General features: G+C 31.1%; 1 protein-coding gene across 1 annotated transcript in view; it reads left to right on the forward strand.

Moving 5' to 3' along the window:
• Positions 1 to 27,731, forward strand: part of SMC1 (structural maintenance of chromosomes 1) — a 98,367-nt gene that overhangs the window by 60,954 nt on the left and 9,682 nt on the right. The window contains exons 18-25 of the mRNA XM_085827190.1: positions 3,108 to 3,229; positions 3,331 to 3,416; positions 9,806 to 10,024; positions 13,909 to 14,091; positions 18,026 to 18,138; positions 22,149 to 22,317; positions 23,856 to 24,034; positions 27,188 to 27,257. Of these exons, the coding sequence (XP_085683316.1) occupies positions 3,108 to 3,229; positions 3,331 to 3,416; positions 9,806 to 10,024; positions 13,909 to 14,091; positions 18,026 to 18,138; positions 22,149 to 22,317; positions 23,856 to 24,034; positions 27,188 to 27,257 (1,141 nt within the window). The remainder of the gene's footprint in view (positions 1 to 3,107; positions 3,230 to 3,330; positions 3,417 to 9,805; positions 10,025 to 13,908; positions 14,092 to 18,025; positions 18,139 to 22,148; positions 22,318 to 23,855; positions 24,035 to 27,187; positions 27,258 to 27,731) is intronic.

The following is a 27,731-nucleotide window of genomic DNA, read 5'->3' on the forward strand; positions in this document are numbered from 1 at the left end:
GATCTCTTTCCCAACAATGCTTCGTTTATTTTTCAGCAGGATTCTGCTCCTTGCCACACAGCCAAAATATCGAAAGAGTGGTTTCGTACAAAGAGCATTAAGTTGTTGTCATGGCCAGGAAACAGTCCTGACCTCAATCCTATCGAAAATTTGTGGCACCGTTTGAAAACTCTTGTCTGAATGAGACGCCCATCAAATAAAAGGGAACTAATTGAGGCTATAATTGTTTCCTTGCTTCATGTAATAACGAAAGAAGAGCTTAAAACTCTTGTCAGCTCAATGAAACGTCGATGTGAAGCTGTAATCAAAAACAAAGATTACCCTACTAAGTACTGACAACACACTGAAATCATCACTATCTAAGGTATATCGATAACTATTATCGTTTAACTTTTTTTTTTATTGCAAATAATTGAATTTTGTGTTTTGTATTGAATTCAGTAATAAATTCTCTTTAAAATGATATATACAAGTTTGCATTCTGTGAAACGTAACGTTTTCTATAAGCATACAAAGTTCAAAAACATAAAAATTTCCAAAAGTGTCCACAATTTTGGCCACCACTGTACACACACACACACACACCGCTGTAACTGCCAAGACAAATGTTCTTAACTGGAGAAACTGCAGCGTATGGTAAGATTTAATTGGTGGAAGACAATACGAAAACATGTATATATGTCTTACTAGATGCATCTTTTGACTTTTTGAAACATCTCTAAAGATGCAATATTATTTTACGTGTGAGATTGTGTAATATTTGGGCTGATAAAGTTTGTCGCACCAATGTTCAGAAAGTTTGTAGAAAAAAAATTGTAAGGTAAATGCTGTTTAAAATATTTTTTAAAAAAGTTATTACTTAGTCCTTTTTGGAATAACATCCATTAGCATATATTTGCAGTAGAAGACCAAAAGTCTGCTGAGTATGTGTTCATTTTAGAGTTTTGTAAATTTCATATCATAAACTAAAAATTTAAAAAAAAAAAAAAAAAAAAAAACAGAGAGAGAATTAATGAGAATAGATCATAAGCGTATAATAAAAAAATATTTTGAACATTTATTTACGATAGTTTATTTTAAAATTTCTGGGTTTTCTAGTTTAGGCTCCCCTTTTTAAATTTTGCATTCTTATTGTTCTAAATGTGTTGTCATGCTATTACTCGCAGGAAAATTGCCATAGTGATGAGATGAGGAAGATGCTACTTTTCTTTTTCCCTTTTGTTTTGCAATTAAAGTTACAAATTCCTATAGTTTTCCATTTATCGGGTAACAGCCATCACCAAATATAAATTTTAGTGCAATAGCTTGAAACAGTAATTGTAATCCTAAACATATTTTCAAGATGCATTACTGTTAAAAAATTGGAAATTGGTATGAAATTGGAAAAAATGTTTTGTAGAATTTTGTGAAGTAAGTAATTTAATCAGATCAGTTTTGGGGATTTGCAGTGTTCTTGTATTACCATGATCATTGGATGTCATGTTATTTCAGAGTTGTAGCCCTCTACTATCTTATAATTATCTGCATAATTTTCTTTCACTATGGACAGTTGTTTCATAAAAAAAATTACTTGCAGATTCTATCATTCTGCTCTTGTCAGGGCATAAATTCTATCTTGGGTCTTTTATTAAAATCTCTCACAAAAAATGTGTCTTGATTAAAGCATGAACAGTCACTTTTTTTTTTTTTTTTTTTTTTTTTTTATGTGGTGTGTGATGAAGTAAGTTCAGCCCATGGGAAATAGACCTCGGGGCAGACCCCAGCTAAGATGGATTGATTGTTTTGAAAAAGATCTATTTTAAAGGTTAAAAACAAGAAAACAGTTTCCAAAAGTAGAGATGCCTGGAGAAGGCCAGGGCCCACATAGGGCTGTCGAGTCATTGAAGAAGAAGTTTCACAAAATATTTATTTGGCAGCAATTTTAAGGGTTAAATCAATGGAATTAATATGATAGTCTACTTCAGCTGCGAGAGAGGAAATATATTGCAGATATTATCCAAATATTGCCAAAAATTCTAAAAGACACTTGCATTTCTCACTTGATATAGAGGTTATGTAGATCAGTTTTCTACTGTATTTTGTCCAACCCTCTTGCCATTCCTGAAAATATTGGGTGTTTTGATATTTGTCATAAAATGGCCATCCTGTATTTTAGGTATTTTTAATTATCATAAAACATTGATCCAGTGAAACTATATTGATAAAAGAGAAGAATGTGTCAGAGATCAAGAAATAAAACATATGTGATGTTTGTGGGATGATAAGAATTTGTTTTTGGTCAAAGAAACCCAAGCTCAAATATTGTTTATTGCTCGTTATTGCTCGAAAGAGGACATTATGCTGAAAAAATTAAAGGTATGCTAAGGCTGCTATCACACATCCGTTTGTTTCGGAAGAACAACTGTTTGGAAACATTTTCTGCTTTGTCACAACAGCCAGTTATCACACATAGCTTTGGGATTAACACAGGGTAAACTGGTTCTCCATTACAAACAAGATGATAGCATTCGAAGCTCGCAGCTGATTGGTTGAAAACGAACAACTTGCAATTTATTTTTAAAGGAAAAAATAAAATTGCATGTATTTCTTTCAATAGTAAACCAGGCAGAAAAATTGTCCGAAACAATTGTTTGTCTGAAACAAATGTGTGTGTGGTTTGGGCCTAACTGTGCTATAACATGAACTAACTATACATTCTAGATGATTTCACTTCACTCATTTCTCCTTTTGCAAGTTTCACACGTGTTACATGACTTTTTCATGAATCTTTGGAATAGAGCAATAATTCTGCCTACTCATCAACAGCATAATTTTTTTAAAAAATCGTTTTTCACAAAAGTAGCCCTTTGCAAGTGCAAATTAATGCGTAATTTATTTTAGTGTTCTTGACAGTTGAATAATTAAATGATGCTTAAAATATGCTCATTGGTCTCATTTATTACAGATGAACTTCCTGTCCCGAAATGTGATATATTTCTACTATTCTAATAAAATGGTACATATGTATTACAAAAGAAATGTTATTTGTTGGCAGCAGTTGTGTTATACGTCAAACAAAATATTTAATAAATGTTTCCTTTCATCTGAAATATGATTTATTCTTGTAGGCAGTACGAGGAAAGAGAGCTGAGAGCAACTCAAGAAAGAGACAAAAGACGGCTAGAGTTTGAAAATCAAAAGAATAGAATTATTAATAGATTGGAGTATGAAAGATCTAAAGACACACATGGCAAGTTTAATTCTGAATGTCTTATCTATATCATATATGAAGTTAACACTTGAAAATTTAATATATGTAACTTGTAAATTAATAAATTGATTTTTATGTAGAAAATGTTAAAAAATGGACAAAAACTGTGGAAGACGATGAAAAAGAGCTTGAAAAATTGAAAAAGGCTGAAACCACACAGATGCAGGTTTTTATGTTTATTTATCACTTTATAACATTACAAGATATATTTTAATATTGAAATTCATATTTGTACAAAATTCTTAGCTGTATAATATTTTGAGGTTTTAAAGACACATTCTCCTGTTTGACATGGCATTTTAAATTTGGTACATAAGTAACTCGTAGACTACAACTGTTGCAGATTGTCAGTAGTTTCTCTGAAAAAATTTTAAAACCTTATGAGCTTTCTGCTTCTTCTTCAGGTTGAGTATGTTACGTATTGGGCACCTCTGCTGAGTAGCATTTTGTGCCAAACGCATCAAACCCAATGCTTCCATGCTCCATTTGTTTGTGTCACCCACTTTGGTCCATTTGTTTGGGTCGCCACTCTTTATAAAGTCTAACAGCCCCTTAATAGAGCTCAGGTGTCTCTATTAAGGGAGAAGTCTGTAGGAACTTTAGGTATTCTCTATGCTAAAGAGTATGGAGAATACCTAAAGTAGTCAAAGTTATCAAAAGTTCAAGGTCAGTAGCCTGTTCCTCCGATAAACATTTTTCAGGATGTCTCTCAATGAGTAGAGCTATCCTTGTCTACCATAGGAGCCTCCCTGAAAGTATAACCTTCATGTATGTCTCTTTTAGCAGTCTTCAGGGCTGAACTATGAGCTATGGAAAATACTGAAAAACCTATGAGTTTTATTGAAAGGGGGGAAATGATATGCAAAACGGAGCCAACTTATTCCTCCAATAATTGGTGAAATCCTTGTTATGTTAATTTGTTAGTCTTGTGGATTTTCAAGAGTAACCAATCGCAGTTCAGAAAATTCCGATCCAGTTCAAGCACCCTGCTTTGAAGGGTTACTCTGCAGGTCTGGCTCTGTTATATTATGGTGAGAAAATGTAGCGCACGCTTCTTGCAAATTTCGATTAAACTGGAAGATTTTTAAGTTCGTGAAATATGACACCACAGAATGGGATGCTAAAATTAACAAGCCAGAAATTTAAACTCGTATTCTACAGAATTTCCATGCATTAAAACATCTAAAACTAAACTCAGTGGCGCAGCAGCCTTAGTGGGCCAAGGACTGCAGTGCCCGAAATCTGCTTTCTTGACGAGCATATGCCCTGAACAAGTGGTTAACTCAGGTCTCAGGACTTCCAGTGTTTAGTCCCCAAGCGAACTTGGTACTCGTTTTATCGATCCACTCAAGGGACGAAAGGCTAAGTCAACCTTGCCCAGCCCGGGAATCGAACCCTGGACCTGTGGTGCTGCTGCATGATGCTCTAGCCGCTGTGCCACCGGACTTCTAAAGCATCTAAACGTTATGTAAATTATGCACTTTATACTAGCAACAAAGACTTTTTAATTTCGCATAGTGTAAAAGGCATGCATTTTCTCAAAGACATAAAGAAATTAGTGCTATAAAATAGAAAGAAATACAAAATTGTTTTCATAAAAGATGAAGTGGATGTTATTTAATTTGATTTTTAATTGAACACAACTTCCCAATTTCAGTTTTGAACCATTCAAAGTAACTTATAAAGACAATGTTTCAGATATTGCCATAGCAAAAAAAAAGTATATTTCATTTAAATGCAACCCGGTGAAAGAGTTTTTCTATTTAAAAAAAGAAAAAAGTGGGGGAGGAAAAAACCTCATTGAAAAAGTTCTAATTAAGAACTTAAGCTTGCAGAGCATGCTGCTTAGAAATCTTTACATTTATAATTTATAAATGAATTATAATTCTTTTTGTTAATGTTAACATATATATTTCTTGCACTTCTTCTGGAATTTAATTTTTTTTAATTATTATTTTCCTGTAGAAACCGAATCAGAAAACCTCAAAGATATATGATTTATAGACTCTAATTTACCCTATGATTATTTATGATTTAAAATTATTTGTTCCAATACTATATATTAGTAGATTTAGTACTACTTCTGCTTAAATAATAAAATGAAAATTTCTAAAGGATGCCTATAATTTACAAAAAAAGTATTTTTAATTATTTAATTTTTTATGTTTATGTATTTTACGTTACAGCTGACTACTAATTAATGAACCAATTTTAAAAAATCTGCTTTGGTTGCACATCTTCAAAGTTTTAAAAATATTGTTCTTTGTTGCAAGTTGTAGTATGTGATAACTTTAAGATTTGTATGCTGTATAGTTCTGTTTGCTGTACACTTAATTGAGCAACTTAAATATACAGGGTGTTTCATATCGAATTGGACAAAATGAAACTATAGCTGTGAATGCTGTAATTATTATATTTTGATAAATCAAATTTACAGTGAAACTATAGTTATCCAAGTTTCTGTGGATGTTCTATATGTGTCCCTCCGGTGACACTGCAAATATCTATGTAGTATTGCAGTTCCTGACACACTTGTGATAGAATATCCTTTGTTAATAATTTGAGCATTTCAGTTATCTTCTGCTGCAGTTGCTATAAGTGCTGAGGAATTGGAGGCACAAGTATTTTGTCTTTAAGAAAATCACAAGGGGGTTAGATCTGGGAATCTCAGTGGCCAAGAAAGCAATGGCAAAGAAAGCAATGGTTTGAGCCAGCACAGCCAGTCCAGCGATGGGTAGATCGCTGGATTGGCCGTGCTGGTGTATGTTGGTGGTGCACTATGCTGTGGTACTGTTGGCTACTTAGGTATACTATACCATGCTGGTGTATCCTTTAAGTACTAGTGTATGTTTTTATGCCTGTGGAGTGCCATCTTGCTTCAGAATGAAGCCAGAAAATCAGGGTTGCCACGCTACCTGGAGAACCGGGAAAAGTCAGGGAATTCAAAAATTGACCAAAATATTCAGGGAAAAGTCAGGGAATTTAAGTATTTTTGTCAAAATCTGGAAAAGTCAGGGAAGTTCATACAACGATCCCGCCAAAAAAAAAAAAAAGCGATTTTTGCGCCGACGTCGGAAGAGAACTTTTTTGGCGAATTATGTATCACCTGAGTGTCATTCGGGTAGCTGGCATAGAGCCAATTTTTGCAGCTCCAATTTGATTGTCTTTTAGAAAGGCAAAGCAACTTTCCCAGTTAGAATCAAAGAATATGTATTGTAAAGAAGGAAAACCTCTCTGCAACAGACGTGGCTCCGTTCCATCATAGAGGGAAACAGCTGTGCATGTCTGATATATCTGTTGCCAAAGCTCGAAATCGGTGTCGAAGTTCGAAGGTCACGTTATCAAGAGTTCATAAAATGAATATCGTTTAAAATTTCTTTAACGACTTGCGCTAAAAAGACGTGCCACGCACGTCGAGATGCTTCTGTCTCAAACCGGGCGATGTGAACACCGCGTCGATAAGCATTAATCGCAAAAATGAAAGTAACATGGTGCACACGTCACCTAACAACGAGATTGTTTATTTCTCGAGTTACAGCTCTGGATTGCACTCGCAGATGCGGAGCGGCGTAAATGAGACACTTTACCGCTTGTTATATTGTAGCGCACGGCACCGCAACCGTGAAGTTTAGTCTTAGCGCAAGGGGTTAAACTCTAAAGGAAAAGAAAATATTTTTTGGCGCAAGTAAATTAATTCATGGATTAGTTATTTTCAGGGGGGAAAAAACTACGAAAATCCGTTTTTAAAATTATTGCGTGGATTTTTCTCAATAATTTTAAAAACGGATTTTCGTAGTTTTCTTTTTGTCAAAGAGCGTTTCTTAACACGTGTTTCTCAATTTCCTGTACACATCGCGGAGAGGGAAATTCTGGCCGCCAGGTTCCGTCGCCAAATCCCTTGGCAAATTTTTCCTCCGCATTCTAACGGCGTAATAGCATTTTACTTGTATGGAACCTTTTCTTCTTTACGTAGACGTTCTTTGGTTAGAATAATGAGATTTGGCGACATCATGATGCGCAGTAAACGGGTCATTTTGGTCTTGGCGACAATTTTCAAAATCGTGCCAAAACCTTACCGTATACTAGAATTTTACCGCAAAATCTTTTTAAACCTCTTTTTTTTTTTTTTTTTTTTTTTTTTTTTTTAATAAATACCTAGCCATTTTGCAGTAAAATAAAAAAATAGTAATCAGTCATCTAGGCTAGCCATGTAATATAACTATATTCGCTAAAATATCGTTGATTATTCTAATTCAATTTTTAAGTAATTATTTTTATGTTATTCATATAATTTAATGTTGCTTCTTCCCTCTAAATTTATTTATTATTAGTAAATAATATTTCCAAATTTCAGGAAATTTTCTCTGGCATAATCCAGAAATGAATTCTAGCAGTATGATGACATACCATCACGAAATTTAATGCACATATTTTTTCCTTATGTATGCTGCGAAATAAATATAAAATACCTCAATTTATTAAAATAGATTTCTTTCTTCCGTTTAGCTGCAGAATGTCTGCAAAAAAAAAAAAAAAAAGCCTTATTTTGTTCCAGATTGGGAAGATTCTAATCTCAATCTTCAGTGGAGAAAACAACTCCTATTATAATTATATTTGTGTTTTCAAGTGTTAAGGTGCCTTTTAAGAACATACCTCACGCAAATTAAATTTACCTAAAATCTAACCTAACTATTTAGCATTGCGTTGTGATTTATAAGGACCGGATTAGCCTCGTGTTGAACTGGTGATGATCATGAGTAATAATTAAATAAAACATACATTTGTTATCCAATATATATATCTTAAATTTTATTAAGTGGAAAACTAAACAAAATTATCAAACAAAGTATACCAAGAATAATTAAGAATAAATGTCCTCTGGGATTTATTGAATAATTAAGTGAATTTGCTACACAATACAAGTAATAACATAATTAATTTACCTCTTAGCACAGCCAACGTACATTACGCGGATAGACTGGAATTTTCTTGAAACACACCTGGAAAACCTGGAAAAGTCAGGGAATTTCATTCTCCTGTTTGAGTGGCAACCCCGGAAATGCTTCTACCAACTGAGGGAATGACTCTAATAGTGTATTTTGGTAAATACACCCTTTAAACATAACTGTTAATGCAGCAGAGCATGTTCACCGTTGGAGAATCACACTCATGTCCCATTACACCATGTAGAATTTTTGTGCCCCAAACTTATAAATTATGAGTTATTATTATTTGCAAGAAAAAAAGTGAAAAGTGGCTTCACCTATAAATACAAGTGTGGTTATGAAACCATCTGCTTCCATCTTATTTTGCAAATTCTCATAGAAAGCTTTACACAGCAGTTTGTCGCAAGGTTTTAACACCTGCAACATCTGTAAGGTGTATGGCTGGAATTGTAGACATTTACAGAACTTGTGCCACACTGTTACATGAGGCGAATTGAGTTCAGTGCTTGCATGATGTGCTGATTTTGTGGACTTCGTAGAAATGTTTCATGAATTTTCTCCACCACTGCTGTTTATCCTGGGTTGATTTTCTTACACAAGCTGCTCATGTTCTGAAACTGCTTCACACACCGTTCAATCTTGTGGTGATGTGGTGGTTTCTTTACCAAATTTTGCACAAAAATGTCTTTGAATGACGATAAACGATGATGTTTTGGCATATTCCAAAATACTGTACGTTTTCCTCTGCATGGATACTGCCATATTAACAGTGCCTCTAATTATGATTTTGTAACTGGAAGATTTTTTCTGTTGCCAGATAAAACTTGTATAATTGCAGTTTCAGAATAAATTTGTTTCTGCTTAACAAATCAATTACAGAATTTTCACTGTGCTATTCTTTTCATCTCATTCAATATGAAACACCCTGTGTATTATTACTTAGTGCTTAAAAAGTATTAAATGCTTAAATTAATTTAAACAAGATATTATTTTAAAAGCATTCCTTTCACATATCGAGCAGTTTTCGATAGTTGAAAAAATGGGGAAGCAGTGTTGCATCGGTGGAAAAAGATAAGTGCATAAAATTATTATGTTATTCACATTTACTTTGTGAACAGTTTTCTAGCTTGTTTGGTCATGGAAAATTTTGGTTTGTTATGAAAAATCGGAAAATGTCAAGGAAATTAAAAGTTGAAATTTTGTGAGAACCTTGCTTAGAAACAAAAGAATTAAGCTATTTCACACTAGAGAACAATTAGCTTAAGAAGTAATCTTGATAACATGCAAAGCCTGCTTAAAGAATGTGGGAAAAAGTTCAGAAATTAAGTGAAAGGGTGAAGCAAAGATTTAAGTTCCAGCTGCCAAGGTAAGCAGGTTATCCAAAACTCACAAAAGAATTGCAGTGCAGCAAACACTTTTTTTTTTTTTAATATGCATATGAATTGAATCTTCTGATTAAATTTGATGTTTACATTACTTGTCATCAGTAATCCTGTGTCTGTGTGTGTTAAATGTCAGGTTATTCTGGTCATAAAAAATATTCTATTCATGGGGGGGGGATGTTTCATTTAGCATGTCAATTGCACTGGTTTTTATTATTCTTTTACAGCTTATTGATGATGAAATGCAAAATTTAGAGCGATTGAAAACTTCAAAAATCAACAAAAAAACTGATGTTGACAAACTGGAAGAATCAACTTCAGAAATTCGTAAACGATTAGCTGCTGCTCAGAAAGATATTACATCTGCTCAGAAACAAGTCACCGCTCTAGAAACTCGACTTGAACAGAAAAGAGCAGATAGGCATAGTTTGTTTCAAACTTGTAAGGTAAATTATATTTAATATTCCTTACTTCTATTTTTTTAATTTCAAGTATAAATTTGTTCATAATTTTAAGAAACATTTTAAAAATCCATGTAAAATAAACCACATGATGATTTTTGGTAATTCTTATGCTGATAGAGGAAGCCATTTTTTAATGGGAAGTTTGGTTGTATAATTTCTGTAGTTTGGTAATAAGAGAAAGCAGTATGGCATTTTGTAAATGTAAGCAATCATTTTGTATTGTAAAATACATGAAGACTTTGCTTATTTTGATTGTAGCGATGAACTACATTAAGTGAGTAAATGCTGTTGAACATTAGTATTTTGATCTGAGTTTAAATTGCTGAAAATGGCTGTATGTTGTCATATATAATATGATACACATATAAGCCAATTTTATTCAGAAAGTCTTCTGCAAAAATGCCTCTTTCTTTTAGACAGAAAGTTCTTTTGCTCTTTATCATAGTAAATTAAACAAACCACTCCCATTTAATCTCTTTTATCATTGCAAATATATCTGTATTGCAGCAACTTTCATGAAAAGTATGTGGGGAGAAATTAACCATCTCATAGGTCTGTCAGGAAAATAAGATACATGGAGGATTTGTGCAATGGGGGGTGGGAAACCTTAACAAATTGATCTGAATGCATTCAAAATTGATATCATTACTATTTTATTTTTTATGAATAATCCTGTATATGTATTTAAAGTTTTAATGGGTGTAATAAATAGTTATGATGAATGTGATTGGAATTTTATTACTTAAAATTAATTTTATTTTTAGTCCAAAGGGGCTTTGTCCCTGAAGGACTATTGTTTTCGTTTTGCGATTTTGCCTTGAAAACTTTAAAAGGCTCTATCACTTTTCAAATAGTTGCCACCAAATACTATTGTCCTATATTATATTGAAAAAATTAAATAATGAAGAATCTGCATAAACATATGTATGTTTTTCGCATTGTGATAAAACAACGGTACCTAGAGCCATCCAATTTTGAAGGACATAATCCTACTGCGAATATGGGCATCTGAAAGCCCAAGTTTGAAATTTGGAATTTGTTTTATTATTGACTTCATATTTTGTAAAACTTTAACAAATTTTTTATTAACAAACTCAACGATTTAAAAGCGAGCAATGACAACACTATACCGGAGGGAGGAACCTTTTTATGTCCAGCGCCCGGAACTGTGTATTGGAAATTCTAGATATGCTCATGCGATATTGCATTTGAATTGAATTTTATGGTTTAAGTGCAAAGAACATGATATAATCCTAAAGATATGCTCATTTTAAAATTATTTTGCAATATTGCTGTTGAACTGAATTTTATGGTTCAAGTGCGAAGAACATGATATTTAGTAAATAAAGTTAACACACAAAATGTTAAAAAAAATGCCCCTGCCCCTTTGGACGTAATTTAAAATCAGAAACCTTTCAGACTTTTTATTATATATATATATATGTTTGTATTTTTATAATTTTTATTTATTTCTTTATTTAAATACATGTGATTGACAAAATTCTATACTGTAATACTCTGAATTGAGGAAGAATGTAAAATGATAAAACACTTCTACTTATGTGCCTGTTTAAAAGGGGAAATGATATCTGTAAAAGTCAAATTTTAAATTTAAATTGCTTTGTCAACTATTCAACAAGTGTGTTATTAACTGATTAGAATTATTTATGCGAGTCATCCAGAAAGCTTTTCATGACCCATAAAAGAAACAAAGAAAGATGCAGCATATTTCAGCTACTTCTCAACATAAAAACCACAGGAATTATTACACTTATACCGTGGAATAACTTTTTTAGTATAGTGTCACAGAAGTCTGCCAGCATGCCACAGTTGTCTGCTCGTCATCTTCTGTAGGAAAATGATGCCCAAGCAAAAATTTCTTCATTTGAAAGAACAGGTGAATGTTGTTGGGAGTAAGATGAGACTGTAGGGTGGATGTTTAAATACCACCCAGCAAACCTTCTGAAGCGGACTATATTTGTGTAATTTGTCATATGCTGGTGACTGTTGTCATAGAGCAGCACAACACCAGTACTGAGCATTCCACACCTCTTGTTCTGAATTTCTCATTGCACATTCTGTAGTGTTGCACAGTACTGTTCATTGTTCATAATAGCAAACCTCAGCAAGAAGTTGACGAGCAGAATGCCCTTTCCCAGAAGTCCATGCACATCAATTTCTGTGAGGATGCAGGTCTACTTGAATTTGGTCTGGCACGGAGATCCACTTGTGATGCCACTGCATCGACTGTTGCTTGTTTTTTGGGGGTAAATTGAGAAACCCTTTTTTTTTTTTTTTTTTTTTTTTTTTTTTGTCATCCACAACAATCTTGTGAAGGTAATGATTGCATTCATCTTGATAGCAGAGTTCCTAACTCTCCCGATTTCCGACCATACTCCTGCGATGCCCATTTACAACATATTTCTCCCGACTTTCTCTTATGCTTAAAATTTCTCAGGATTTTTAATCTAGCATGGCTTAATATTTCGTTATTTGCATCCCCCAAAAAATATTTTTTGGCTTCTGAAAGTGCTTGTTTTCTCTCTACTTGCCTATAAAACTGAAGTTGTTTCATCAGTAAGACATGGCATGTTTCTGCTTTGTGTGCAAGAGTTTGAAAACGTGTTCTAGTTCTGCAGTGAGCCTCAAGCATTGCTGTGGGTCATCTGCCATATATTAGCCAATGAGCACAAAGCAAAATCAAGGCTGTTATTTTGTTCGTCTTGCCAGTGGGCAGAGTAAGTTTCACGCACTTCCCTAACACAGTTTAAAAAACTGCGATCTGCTGTCTTAGTTATGTTTGTTTCCCATGCTTCTCCAAAACAATTTTAAAAACTGCGATGTCGTGTCTAAATTATGTCTTCGAAAAATGTAAAATACTTATGATTATGTTAATTTTATTAATAGTTAAATTTTGAGTTAACTCTCCTATCAGTTCTTAACTTCAACTTACCACTTCCGACCAGAATGTAGTTTAAGAATCACATCTGAATACATAATGAGGAAGAGCGGTATTTAATCGCAAAGTTTTTCAGTCTTAGGGAGAGAGATACTAGCTATTCTGGCTGCACACGTTTGCCTTTTTAGGCTACTCTCTCATAAGCTATTATTACGCTCGGCCGTACTTTAGGCTCTTGATAGCTTTGCAGTCTATTAACATTAAGGGGCAAACTCTGTTAGAATCTTGATAACTTCAGCTATATCTCTTTAGTAAGCAGAAGAAGAAATAAAAGCCAATGTCTTTACGCACTACAACAACGTTAATGTTGAAGGATTGGGAAATTACGACTTCCGCGTAAGATAGCCACATTCACAAACTACCCAGCTTGTGTTTTCGCATTTTAGGCCTTTTGCAGCACCATTTTTTAGTGATGTTGGAAACTTACTTTTCAGATGATCCTCATAATCTTCCATAAGCATTTTGTCTCCTCATGTAAAATATAATTTTGCATGGAATCAAAAATTAAATTGAGCTATTAACTTTTACTGCTTTCATTGTAGTTGCTCCACAAATATGTAAGTGATTCACATATTAAAAATAATATTGTTTTTATTTCGAGAAATAAAAATTAAAAAATTTATATTTAAAAAAAAAAAAACCACTGATTGATTGATTGATGAGATTTTTGAATAAAACTCTGAATTTGATTCAGAATCTGTGTCTATCTAAAGCTGCTGGTTTTTTTTGGGGGGGGGAGAAGTATAATTTGCATTGTGTTTTAGATGTTTAGAGATTATTCATATTTTTGGAAGAACTTTGTTAAGAAATAAATGCAGCAAAGGAAATGTCTCCATTTTATTTTAAAGTAGCTGAAAATATAGATGCATAAAAATTATGTTGCACTTTTTTGTTCCTTTCCTTTTAGTTGGAAGATATTCGAATTCCAATGATTGAAGGATCAATGGATGATATTGACCATACAACTTCCAGTCAGCAAGATGATATGGATATATCAGATGTTTCTGGCAGCCATAGCACTCAAAGGATTTATGAAAAAGAAGCAAAGATAAAAATAGATTATACCGATCTTTCAGATGATTTACGAGAGGTAATATTTTCATGAAAAGTTTTGTAATTTTTCCTCGTTAATTTTTCATGTTTGTTGTTGTAGTTAGTTCTTTTAGAAATGCATTTAAATTTTTTAATATAAAAATTTTGCTAAGATTAATTATCCAATATTAATTATATATATTATTTTGACTAACCATATTATGATCTCTGCATTTATCTTTCAGCATTTATATAAAACATTAAAAAAATAATGTACAGGGAAACTAAAAACTTTTCTGCATAATTAAGTATGTTTGTCTTGACTATCTATGAAACTGCCTTGTTTTCTCTTTAGTATTAGAGGGTGGTATTGTTTAAAAACGAAATTTACCATATGTAGTGTCATTTTGTATAGAAAAACTATAAGTCTATTAATAATTTTCTAAATTTTTGCAAGTTTTTATGTTACTGTTATTAAAGCAGATTGATTTGTATTCAGAAATTCAGAACGTAGGAAAAATCTGATTAAAGTACCCCACTCACCATAATAATTCTAGCCTCAGATGATCACAATTGCTATAGCTTTATTTAACTTTTAAGTAATTGCATTTAAATAAGACCATTAAAAAATTATATTTTCCGTTTTGATTTAAAAAAATAAACTTTGCTGGTTCCAAAAACATACAAAAACTGTGTAAGTTTGAAATACCAAACTCTGGTAAATTAAGATAAAATATAAAAATTAGGACATAAATGTCTCCTTTTTAATGAGAGGATTTTTAAGAAATTTCTTTTGAACACTTTTAACAAAGATTTATGAATATTTTGCATAATTATGCTCTCTTTATGCCAACAGTATTATGTATAAACATTTCCTTTCAGAATTACATCTGCTAGGAATAAAAATATATTTTAAAGGCCTTAGTTCCAAACAGCATTTACTTGAATATATCCATGGGCACACCGAAACTTCTAGAAATAGGTTTGTTGGTGTAAAATTGTTGAATTAATGCAGATATAAGTGTAAGGAAATTTGGGAAACTGACAAAATTCATTCTTCAAAGTTGAAACAATGATTTATAAAATCAATTGGGAAGCACGAATTTTTAAAGTAAAAGGAACCTTAAAGCCGCAGAACTGCCATCACAACATGATTGTGGTGCAAGAATGTTAAAAAAAAAATTTAAATGTTGCTGTGGAGCAGTATGTTTAGTTTTTCAGATTTTTGTCAAAATGAGTTTTTCCATTATTTAAGTACATATTTATAAAATTCAATTCGTGAATCAAATCAGAAATTTTATGTTATGGTGTTACTCCCCAAAATGGACTGACTGAACCTATTTCAAGTTTATCTGTAAGAAAGAATGAATTATTGAGGCACTTATCCCCCCCCCAAAAAAATAAAAGATTTGATTTTTAAGATTTCTTTTTCTTCTTCCCTTCCTCCCAACGTGTTAGAAGAAAAATAGATGTACTTAAATTTTTGAACATATTTGTCAATATCAATTCAAATTTAAAGCAATTTTATAAAGGAGAAAAATTTTCAGGCATTTATATGTGATTATATGTAAAAAAAAAAAAAAAAACTAGCATTTCAATAACTTTCTGATGTAATAATCTAATGTTTCTAATGTATATGAGTAACCAAAAATGTAGTATTGAGAATAATTTTAATAATAATGTCTGGTATATAAGAATAAAATATTGTAACTGTATAATGAGTTTTAGGAAAATAGTTCAGTTATTTATAATTAAATGTTTTCGGGTTTTCACTGTTGAAAAGTTCTTGCTTCTCTTAAAAAAATTATGTTTCAAATGCTACCAAAAAACAGTTGTATAGCACAGTAAATGTGCTTGTTATGTGTACATAAAGGACATAAAACAGCATGAATGAAAGTTTCATATTATGAAACTCAAAAACCAAGTAGGATATGTGAATACTGAATGAAATAACGTGGTGTGTGTTAATTTAGCTAAAATATTTATGTGGCTACTTGAATAATGCAAATTATTTGGCTAACAGCCTTTTTTTGTTAAAAATTAGTCTCCTCAAATTATAGAATTTAGATTGGATATTAGTCAGTGCAGCCTGCTCAGATAATAATTTTAAATAAAATAGGAGTTTAAAATGATAGAAAAAATTTCTTAAAAGAAAAAAAAATTCGAAATTTTACTTAGATTCATAACATTTTTAATGCATAAAAAAGAAACCACGCAAAAGGAGAAAAATCTGTCTCTTAATTAAAGTGTAGCATACTGAATGCGTGAAAATCCAAGTTAATTTAATGTTAGCTCATTCTGCTATATTAGCATGCATATGGGTAGGAGTTTGGAATTTTTCCATCATCAGTTTAAATCAAATAACGTGCAGAAATTATAAAATATAAATAATTGGTTTATGAAATAAGGAAACATTTATAAAAGAAAAAGGAAAAAAAAAAAACCTTGATAATTATTTGTTTGTTTTAATAAACATATCTTTCAATATAAGTTAATTTAGTTAAATAAGTTTTTTTTTGTGCTAATATTTTCTCTTTAATTCTATAGATAGGCATAATTATTTGTTCAGTTATGATATTAAATTGTTCAAGTCTGTCTCGCCAAGTATTCCCACAATACTGTCAATTGAAATTTTTCATTCTCTACAATCCGTGTGATATTTTTTCCATATTGGTAGCGATATTTTCTGGATTTTGAACCATGCTATAGATTTCACCGTCTATTAGTTAATTGAGAATGAGAGCATTGTTGCACAAATTTCATTACTTGGAAAATTTCACGTTGTGTTTGTGATATTCGAAACCTTCAAATTCATGGCTATCATTATAAAGGTTAGCTAGTGTTCTTTTTGTACATGACTGGCAACTAGAAATGTGTGGTTCTCTAAATTGTCTTCTGCTAATGTCTTGCCACTGAGGAAGGCAGGCCAGAATTGCATGGTATTTATTATAGCTATTATTCACGTATGCCCAAGACTTATCTGAGTCCTGAATAAATAAACTGGTTATTATTAATTCAAACATCACAAGTGTAATCTTTTGTAATTTACAAAATCATCCTTTTTGTTTTCATATGGAAAGAAATTTCTATTAAATTTCCTCTCATCAGCATGCTTAACACTTTGCACTCTTTGATCACTGTCAAGCATAATTAAAGGATCATTAAAGGTAACTACGCTCTTTGGGATTCTGTTACTAATATTTTAAAAAAATTATTTAAATATCACCTCATGAGTCAATTCTCAAGCTGTCGTGTGGTGATGAAAGCAGAAAGTAAATAATGATTTGCAACGTGTGTGTCAGGTTAAGTTATTCATTAGGTATAAAATTGATCATGTTTTGATGTAGAACATTTCAGTTTGAGATGTGTGCGAAGCAGAAAGATGGCTCTGCTGCCAAATTATATTGATCATCCAGATTTATGCTAATAAAAAAAAATGTTTTATAAAATTAGGCAAAGCAGCAACCTTTTGTTTGTCGTACATTTTATTCGAGACTATTGATTTCAAAGGCAAATAGGTGCAGGTCCTTCTTCATCAAGAGCAAAGAAATCTGCCATGGTTGTATTTATTCCCAAAAGGAGAAAAAAGGAACAAGAAGGTAGCACCATCTGTTGACAGAAATAGTAATGAAGATTCTAAAATTAAGTTTATGAATTTTAAATGCATTAGGAAGAACACTTAATTGGAATTAAAGTCATATCTTATTCTAGGTTTTACTTTAGTACATTTTGCTTCTGTGTTGAAATGATTGTTTCTTCAGCGTGGAGGTATTTTATTTAGTGCCGTAGTAAAATTCAGAATCAAGACTCTCCATTTGTTTTATTATGAAAAAATGTCAAATGAGCGTGTGTAAAACATAACAAAAAAGTTTCTTTAAAGACTTCTTACAGTAGTAATAAAGGCTCCTTTTCTATGTTTCCCAAACTGTTTTAAGTATTTCCTAAAATAAAAAATCTGAAATTAAGTACAATTTTTCTTTTGAATTCTATAGTTGGACTCGAATGAAGATATAAAGAAAGAAGGTGATAGATTATTCAAAGAAATAAATGATATGCTATCTCTTTTACGAAGAATTCAAGCACCAAATATGAAGGCTATGGAAAAGTAAGGAATACATTTTTCATACTTGTAAACTTTCATATTATTTAGTTTTTCTTTATTTTTTTATGTAATTGATTTTAATTTTAATTTAAGAAAATTTGTTTTCTGCCAGTAATTTTTTAAGGTTTCTAATTAGTCATTTAAAATATATCTTTACTAATTTATCATTTAATCTTCTGTCCTCCCTAATGAATATAATATTTGTATATATACGTATATGTATATTCTTCTATGTCTATTAATTTATACAGATTTCAATAATTTTTTATTGTTTTTACAATAATATGAGAGTGCCAGGGAATGTTTTTTCTAAAGTGAGGATTTCGTTTAATTCTGTTCTTAATGAATTCCTTAAATTCGGAAAAATGTCTTACTCATTTTTATTTTAGAGTTTTTGAGAAATGTTATGACTTAAGCAGACTAATTTCTTTCTAATAATTGAGTTTTGTTCATATTTTAAGAACCAACTCTAGCAAAATGATTAATTTTATCTTTACTTGGAAAAAAAAAGACGAAACACTCTCATTTAATTTGATTATTGTTATTTGATAGTGGATTGGTTTGCTCCCTTTGACAAGTCAATTAATGTATGATTAATGGCAGTGGCTACCTTTTAATAATTTTTACTACCATAGAAATGTATATAACATTTTTTTACTACATTAGAATTCTAAATAATTTCAAATACTGCTTAAAAACTGACTAAAATTTATTTTAATCATTCGTCACTTTAATTAAATTTCTGTTCCTTGAAGATGATATAAGAAAAACCTTTTCTAATAATGTATATATATATACATATATACAGGGTGTACCGTAAATGTTGCGACAAACTTCTAGAGGAGGCAGGGCACATCATAAGGATTAAGAATTGCATAGGAACCGATGCCCAGAAACATTACCCTACGCCGCCAGGGAATGCTCTACAAGAGAGTGCTAGTGGAAAGTGAGGATTGCCTCATTCGAGCAGTAGCTACTATACAAAGAGCATGGAATTCTATGCAAATGGAGAACTTGCAGACATGTACTTAGTGTACTCGATAGGTAACAGGTCTGGAGACCTGACAGGCCAGTTGAGGACATCAAAACATCGAAGACATTTTTGGGAGTTGTGCTGTATGTCCTGCAGGAAAACTGAACCTGGATGACCTGCTGGTATAATTTGCTGCAAAACATTGTCAACGTGCCTGCGAGCAGTTAGAGTACCTCGCAGCACGACTAATGGTGAATGGCTCTCCCAGTTGATCGCTCTCCAGATCATCACACCCTGTATTCTGGCTGTGTGCCAGTTGGTAACAAATGGTGCATTGGACTGCTCACCTCTTTTTCTCCAGACATGTGTGCAGCAGTCATCAGCATTGAGAGAAAAGCATGATTCATCGCTGAACATCACATTTCCTCAATCAGACACTATCCAGCTTGAGTGAAAGCGGTACCATGCAAAATGACACTTCTTGTGGAGGATTAATGGTAAGCATCTTAATAGACATTGAAATCTGAGCCCAACATCACCTAGTCTTCCATGAATTGTATTTCTAGATATCCCGGGATCCATGCAAAATGGCAAATAGCATTGAATTGATCATAGCGTAACTGTTGGTGCAGATGTGGCAGCTCTTTTAATTGGTCCAGGATGTCCTGAGCTACTATGGAGGCTGACGATGCCTTCACTGAGCCACTGGTTCCAACAATGGACACTGACCATTATGCTGGCCCATTTGCTTGTTCGACAGACTGGCCTCTTTTAGACCTATGATGCAGCCCCTCTCAAAGTCTTGACTACTGTTCATAATGCCGTCTCAAGTATGTGTTAAATGCATCTTTCAATGCAAATTATGCATCCAATGTCCTGTATTTATGTATTTCAAATTTGACATTGCGAAAAAATGAATATTTTCATCATTTAAAACACTTCTGTAAATAGAAGTATACGACTACAACCAACAGTTAAAAATAAGGCTGTGTAAACCAGGTAAGGGTGTTTTGTGCTGCCGATTGCAGTAAAAATAGAAGGTGCACAGGTGGATGTTACAGTAGTCCATATGTACAGATATCACACACACACACAGAGAGAAGGAAAAAAAAAAAAACTTAAAGGTTTCAGATTTTAAAACAAGTGTCTAAAGGGGCGTTTTTTCAACGTTTTGTGTGTTATTTTTGTTTATTAAATATCATGTTTGAACTTAAACCATAAAATTCAGTTCAATAGCAATGTCGCAAAATTTTTTAAATCATATCTTTAGAATTTATAATACACAGTTCCGCGTGCTGGAGATTAAAAGGTTTTTTTTTTTTTTTTTTTTTTTTTTTTTTTTTTTTTTTTTTTTTTTTCCCGTAAAGTGTTGCCATTGGTCGCTTTTAAATCATTGAGTTTGTTACTCAAAAATTCGTTAAAGTTTTACAACATATGAAATCGATAATAAAACAAATTTCAAAATTCGATGGCTCTAGGTACCGTTGTTTTATCACAATGAGAGAAATATAGATACATTTATGCAGATTTTTTATTATTTAATCTCTTCAAACATAATGCAGGACTGAAGTATTTGGTGGTAACAGTTTGAAAAGTGAAACGGACATTTATAATGATTCAACGCAAAATTAGAAAACGAAAACAATAGTCCTTCAGGGACAAAGCCCCTTTGGACTAAAAATCATCCCAATGTATTTAGGAACTGTGAAAATAGATATTTTGATTGAAATAGGATACCTGAAATTTTTCACGATTACAATATTTTCTTGACTCTTCATACAAGGAAGTAAAAAGTGTAAAATTTTGTTTTTAAAATTTTTTATAAAGTACGTAAATTTGCAAAATTATCATAGTTTAAAAATTTATCATTTGAGATTCATTTCTTAAATAGAAAAGTTTTTTATCACATTTCCTTGTCTCCAAGTAGATCTCTGAATCTTATTCTTTTTAATTTTTAGTCTTTTCTAAGGAAAATAGCTTCCTAATAAATGAAATTTTTTGAATATTAAGTTATCTAAATCTCATTTCCCATCTTCAGAAATTTTCAGGATAATTTTTATTAAATTTTATTTTATCTGAATTGTCTTAATTTACAGACTTTGTAAAACTTTTTAATTAAGGTTCTACTAATTAATGTTTAAATATATTTTCCATCAATAAATAGTACATTGTTTAGTCACACAATAGTATGTGTGTTAATTATTAATTGTATTATCACAGTATTTGAAAGTAGTATGATGAATAAAATTTATTCTTGTAAGAAAAGTGTAAGAAAATTACAAAATGAAATTTACTAAAGAACATAAAACATAAAATATCAAATTAAATAATGTGATATTTTTCATCAGAATATTTATAAACAGTGTTATAGCCTGAATCATGCATTATTAAGTGAAGCTCTTTTGAAGTGGTGTTGCCATGCAGTTCAGTAACCTTCCACTTTTTCATATTTCGTGTTTTGCATCTATGCATATTTTAGTTTTATATTGCTTATTTAAAATTATATACATAAAAAATACTGAATTTTAGTGAAACTCATTATAAATCATTTTAAATAGCTTTAGTTTATTGAGAATATTTAAAATTCACTTTTCTTGGAGTGATTAAAAATGCTTAAAGATATTCTGGAGTTCAAAGAGAGAACAGAAATGTTTAATAAACTTATACAGTATTTAATTATATATACTCTGTTAGTTGTATTTAATTTTACTACAATAAGCAGATTAAAAAAGTATCTAAGAGAGTAATGGTGATATTAAGTACAAATTTATTCGCATATGGTTTCTAATTATGTAAATTTTTTTTCCACCCATCATCTTAGAAATGGTTTAATGTTGTGTGTCCAGGAAAATTTTACAGCTCATAATTGCACCCCGTGTAATTTCCCTCAGTTGATTTTCATCTGGTATGGATTTAAATAGCAGGAAAAATGATGTAATTAGATATAGCATATAATATAAATTGGCTTAAAATATCAAAAAATGTGTTGTTCTTACATAATTTGATGCAATATTTTATATTAGTGTTTGTTTTTATATAGGCTTGATGGTGTAAAAGAAAGATTGAAGGAAACTGATACTGAATTTGAAAATGCTAGGAAAAGAGCTAAAAAGTCAAAACAGACATTTGAAAAAGTGAAAAGGGAAAGATATGACAAATTTATGAAATGTTTTGATCATGTATCCAATAGGATTGATGAAATTTATAAGGTAAGCATTTTGTTCATATTTCTATTATTTATCAGTTCTTGTAAATAACAGTGCATTAAAATTAGTCTACTGATAATGTTTTCCTTAAATTTTTGTTTTTATAAACATGCTTTTTCTATCTGTTTAAATTTCATAACATTTAGTTTAATTAAAAAAAGTTGGTTACGAGTTCCCAAAAACTGTAATTAAGGAATAATAATTTATTCTTAATTATGTGGCTAGAAGTTTTCCATAAAGTGATATTTAAATTTTTTTGTTCTGTGTAGTTTTCCATTTGGTTGCTATATTGTTTATTGAAATTCATTTATATTGATAAAATAAAATGGACAGTATCGAAATGTTTTCAGTATAAGTGGCAGTCTAGTTGATAAGTGAGGAAACTGCTGCATACATTATAGCATAGTGTAATAAGTTATGAACTGTGGTACACTAACAAAAAATTGGAATAAAAAGTAGTCATTTTATTTCTGTTGTAAAGGCTTGAGAAACGTGCAAAATTTAAACACATGCTTAGATATTAGTCAGCAAATGCAGTTTCCCCCTTTCATTTGGAAAATGACTGTAAAATTGTGTTATTTATCTGATTATGACAGAACACACTAGAGTATCTATCTAAGAATGCCTTCATGGAAAACAAACTCCATAGATTCAGTTTGAAAAAGGTGTTGATAAAGAACTTCAAAAGAAACAGCATTCCTTGAAGTTGCAGGTTGTGGGAGTTGTTAACAAAAAAATTGTTGGGGTTTTCCTCCCTCTTTAAAATCTAAGGTATTGAACCCTCTTTTTTTGAACAGGAAAACAAAATGTATTTTCAATACTAATGTTATCTCACTCTCTTTCTTTCTGTGGTCCACTTCCACAATTTTCTGTAATAAAATACTGTGATTAATAAAGATGTGCAATTTTTTTTCCGTAATTCATTTTGAAACTTATTTTCATTCATTGGTTTTTACTGGTACTGGGGGGGATTAGCTGTTTTATATAAAATTTAACAAAATATTCTTTTAAGAGTAATATTTCCTGTAAATGTGGTTATCATTTATGTATATTAATAATTTGCATTTGTCTTGCAATCTAAAAGCAAATTACTAGTCCTTAAATTCTGAGTTTTGACCAAATTGTCGCCAGTTATCAGACTTATTACTGCTGATAAAACGTGTTGTTATAATATATTTTTTAAATAACATATTTTTTTAAATACATGCTTTTTTTTTTAGATTATTTGAATTTTTTCTGAAGAGTCTTATTTGTGTATATTTTAAAATCACTTGCAAGCCCTTCTGACATGCAGTATTAACTGATCAATGTCATTAGATGGCATTGATGCTGATTGTCATTCCAAAAGTTATTGCAGTATATTATAAAGAATTTTTGGAAATATTTTCTTATTCTTCTTCTCAGATTGCAATGGAAATGAAATCTCTTTTAAAATATGTAGATGAAAATTTTGTAATTCCATCCAGAATTTAATGCTGCTATTAGAATTGTTCCTTATACCCCTGCATACTTAAAATATATGTTACTTTTCAACTTTTTAGGCTCTCACAAACAATCAAAGTGCCCAGGCATTTCTTGGTCCTGAAAACCCAGAAGAGCCATATTTGGAAGGTCTGAATTATAATTGTGTAGCTCCAGGAAAAAGGTTCCAGCCTATGAGTAATCTTTCTGGTGGTGAGAAAACTGTTGCTGCTCTGGCTCTCCTGTTTGCGGTCCACAGGTAAGGCAATTGTTTAACAATATTTCTTTGTGATCATATAAGAGAAAAATGCTGATTCAAATTAAAAACCCTATTTAAAGTGTTTGCTATAATTATTATTCTTTTAGATGACATTGTAACAGATTTAAATAATATTAAAATCTTGTAGTTTAAATAATTTAAATAGATGAACATTAAGGTATTTGTGAATGGCAATATTTGAAACCAGACTCGAGTGCCTCGTGCAGATTTCGCATGAAGAATGTAATTTATTTTTAAATGTTAGAATATGTTTTCTCTTCTTGTTTGTATGTCGCCATTTTTTTTAATGTTAAATAAAAGTTATTGCTGTGTTCCATCATTGGAGTTGCTTCATATCGCCAAAGAAGTATTACAGTCATAAATATTTTGGAGGCACCGACCGAGATCGAATAATCGTGCATATTTTTATTTTATTAGTTCATCACTGAACGTAATATTAGTGATACCAGATTATTACTTCCTGTTGATATTAAATTGCCTTATTTTATTAGTTCATCACTGAACGTAACTTCCTGTTGATATTGAATTGCGTTATTGTATTAGTTCATCACTGAACATAACTTCCTGTTGATATTGAATTGTCTTATTTTATTAGTTCATCACTGAACATAATATTAGTGATATCAGGTTATTACTTCCTGTTAACACTGAACTGCCTTATTTTATTAGTTTATCGCTTGAACGTAAACTTAGTGATACCATTTTAATGCCGTTTCTAACTAGAGCTCAAAGGAAAAGAAAAATATCTGAAGAGCAGATCTTGGAACCGATGAAGGAAGAAAATAAAGCATCCAGAGATGTATTTGAAGAAGAAGTTAAATCACCAGAATTAAACGTGGAGGATGTTCATGAAAATTTGAAAAACGATAAAGAAATTAATATTGAGAATCATTTTGCAATGCAGCGTTATCATCACCTTTCGGCTTTTGATTTAATATAAAAGCCGCTACTAATAGACGAAGAAAACAATTGTCGAAAGCAAATGACAAATGAATATTATCCGAAAGGCACAGATGAACTGAGGAAAGGCTTTGCTGTGAATTATAGCCGAGGAACTGGTCCCCCATGGAAGAGATCTATGTGCCGTCAAGAAAAAAAAATAAGAAGACTAATTTGAATACTGTCCATTTTCTTCTTATTTAAATGTGGTGTAAAAATATTTGTTTAAAACTTAAAATTTTCGGCCTGAAAATTTGGAAATTTATAAGAGAAATTACCTTTTCTCTTTAAGCGTTTGAGCAAGCCGAGCTTATAAACTTTTGAAATTTACAGAACTTTTCCCTTCGGCAAAAGTTTCTCCGTTGGGGGAGAGGTTGTAACAGATTTAAATAATATTAAAATCTTGTAGTTTAAATAATTTAAATAGATGAACATCAAGGTATTTGTGAATGGCAATATTTGAAACCAGACTCGAGTGCCTCGTGCGGATTTCGCACGAAGAATGTAATTTATTTTTAAATGTTAGAATATGTTTTCTCTTCTTGTTTGTATGTCGCCATTTTTTTTAATGTTAAATAAAAGTTATTGCTGTGTTCCATCATTGGAGTTGCTTCATATCGCCAAAGAAGTATCACAACATCTTATTTTATAGTATTCAATAGTTCCAGTGCTAAATCTATACATCATTAGAATCACAAAGCAAAAGTACATCCTTCTTTATAAAACACTTTTTTGGGGGAAAATGGAGGATATTTCTGCCAGCATCTCTAATTAATCAGAAAAACTCTTATTTCTATTTCCTTAAATTAATTCTTATTTCTATTTCCTTAAGGCTCAGAAATCCATAGTCTTGAAGTTGGCAACAACAGAAAATGTTTAATGTAGGTTTGTAGTGCAAGGATAATTTCATTAAGTATAATAGTCCTGTTTTTTGGTTAGAATTTCAAAAAAAGAGAGAAGTCTTTGAGTAGACTTACAGCACAGAATATTAGCATGGTATACCCTTTCATAAATTTCCAGTACTTAATATATACAAAATGTGCACTACTTAAATACTTTTTTCACATATAACCACTAGCAAAATACTTGGCTCACAAGATATGGATGTGCCACACCAAGCAAATGCATAACTTGCAATAAAGGAAGTGCACAACAAAACAATTTCTGTGAGTGATAAAATAATTTACTGCTATGCAGTAATCATTGTAGGACTGCTGTATGCATATTTTGCTGCATGGGCACAGTTTGGAACTTTCAGATCGTCTCTGCAGTTAGTTGTTCTTAAGTTAGATAAATAGTAATGTCGTTATATATATTATACATATTAGCCTCAGGTAACTTGAAATAAACCATATGTAGTTTTAAATGATTAAAGGGAAATTAGCTATTTTATTAGAAATACGAGTTTTGTCATTTTTTGCTCAAAATTCTATGCTGTTCATTCTCTATCTTCCGCATAAGCATTCATGTCTGAAGTTATATGAAAATAGAGTTTTAAATTGGTGATTCATTGTTGGTGCTTTTCAGAATTCCTAAAATGTATAGAAATCTCATCATTTTACTTTTAAAAAAATTTTCCTTTCTTTCTTTGTTAGATTTCACATTGTGAAAGTACATTTTTGATTCATTAAGCAAATAACGAACTAAAAGCTGGCAAGGTTGTAGATCATCATTTCATTATATCATACTAACTGTAGAGGAAACTGATTCACTTAAATGAGAAGCACATTTTAAAATTAAAAATAATCTTTTCCTTATGAATTACTAACTGTTTTCTATGAAGAGTTCTAAAAGAGCTGATACAAATTATAAAAATGACTAGTTTTTCAAACATAGTACCTTCTTCCTCACATCCTTATATTTGGATTTTTTTTTTTTTTTTTTTTTTTTAATTATGATTATACATATACAGCACATGTGGAAAAAGCAATTTTTTTAACTTGTTCAACTACTAGAATCACTTTCTCTCTTTCTCAACAAAACATCTAATATCAAAACAAAAAAGGGGGGCCCTTTTTTGTTGCAAGTACCAATTTGTTTTTTTTGTACAGTTCATGAAATTTATTATATTTGTGGCTGAAAATAAATTATTCTTTTTCAGTTGTAAAAGAAATTTATATATTTAGGTAACTATGTATTTTTATACCATGTCCCTTCTTCTCTTTCATTAAGTTTTCCAATTTCCATTTATAGTTATCAGCCTGCTCCATTCTTTGTGTTGGATGAAATTGATGCTGCTCTGGACAACACAAATATTGGAAAGGTATTTTTTTAACTATTTTAATGAGTTGAAGCTAGTTTTATTGAAAAGAATTAATGAAAAATTATGTGTATCTACAATATTTATCTATACACAGTTTATTTTCTTTCCTTTTTTTTTTTTTTTTTTTTTTTTTTTTTTATGGTAATAAGATTTATTGAAGATAGAAAAAGATTACTTTTGTTATATACCCTTAATTTAGTTCTTACCTTCAACTGAATTATGTGGCATTTGTCATCTAATACATATAAAGATATGCAGGCAAATTAGATTATTATAGATGTAGCAAATTAAGTTATTATACTGATATGAAGTAGCAATGTAGTTGTATAGAAGCATAAAGTAGCAAAGCAGAATGCTAATTTGTTGATATTATTTTTCAAAAACAAATTTTGTTCAGAATTTTATAAAAAGTGCTTTCACAGACAGTAGCCTAAAATAGCTATTAAAAAATGTATTTAAAAATGCATTCATTCA

Source organism: Stegodyphus dumicola, chromosome 11 (genome assembly GCF_044657685.1).
Source record: "Stegodyphus dumicola isolate Sdum_Otavi_A_Nest chromosome 11, ASM4465768v1".
Classification (NCBI taxonomy): Eukaryota; Metazoa; Arthropoda; class Arachnida; order Araneae; family Eresidae; genus Stegodyphus; species Stegodyphus dumicola.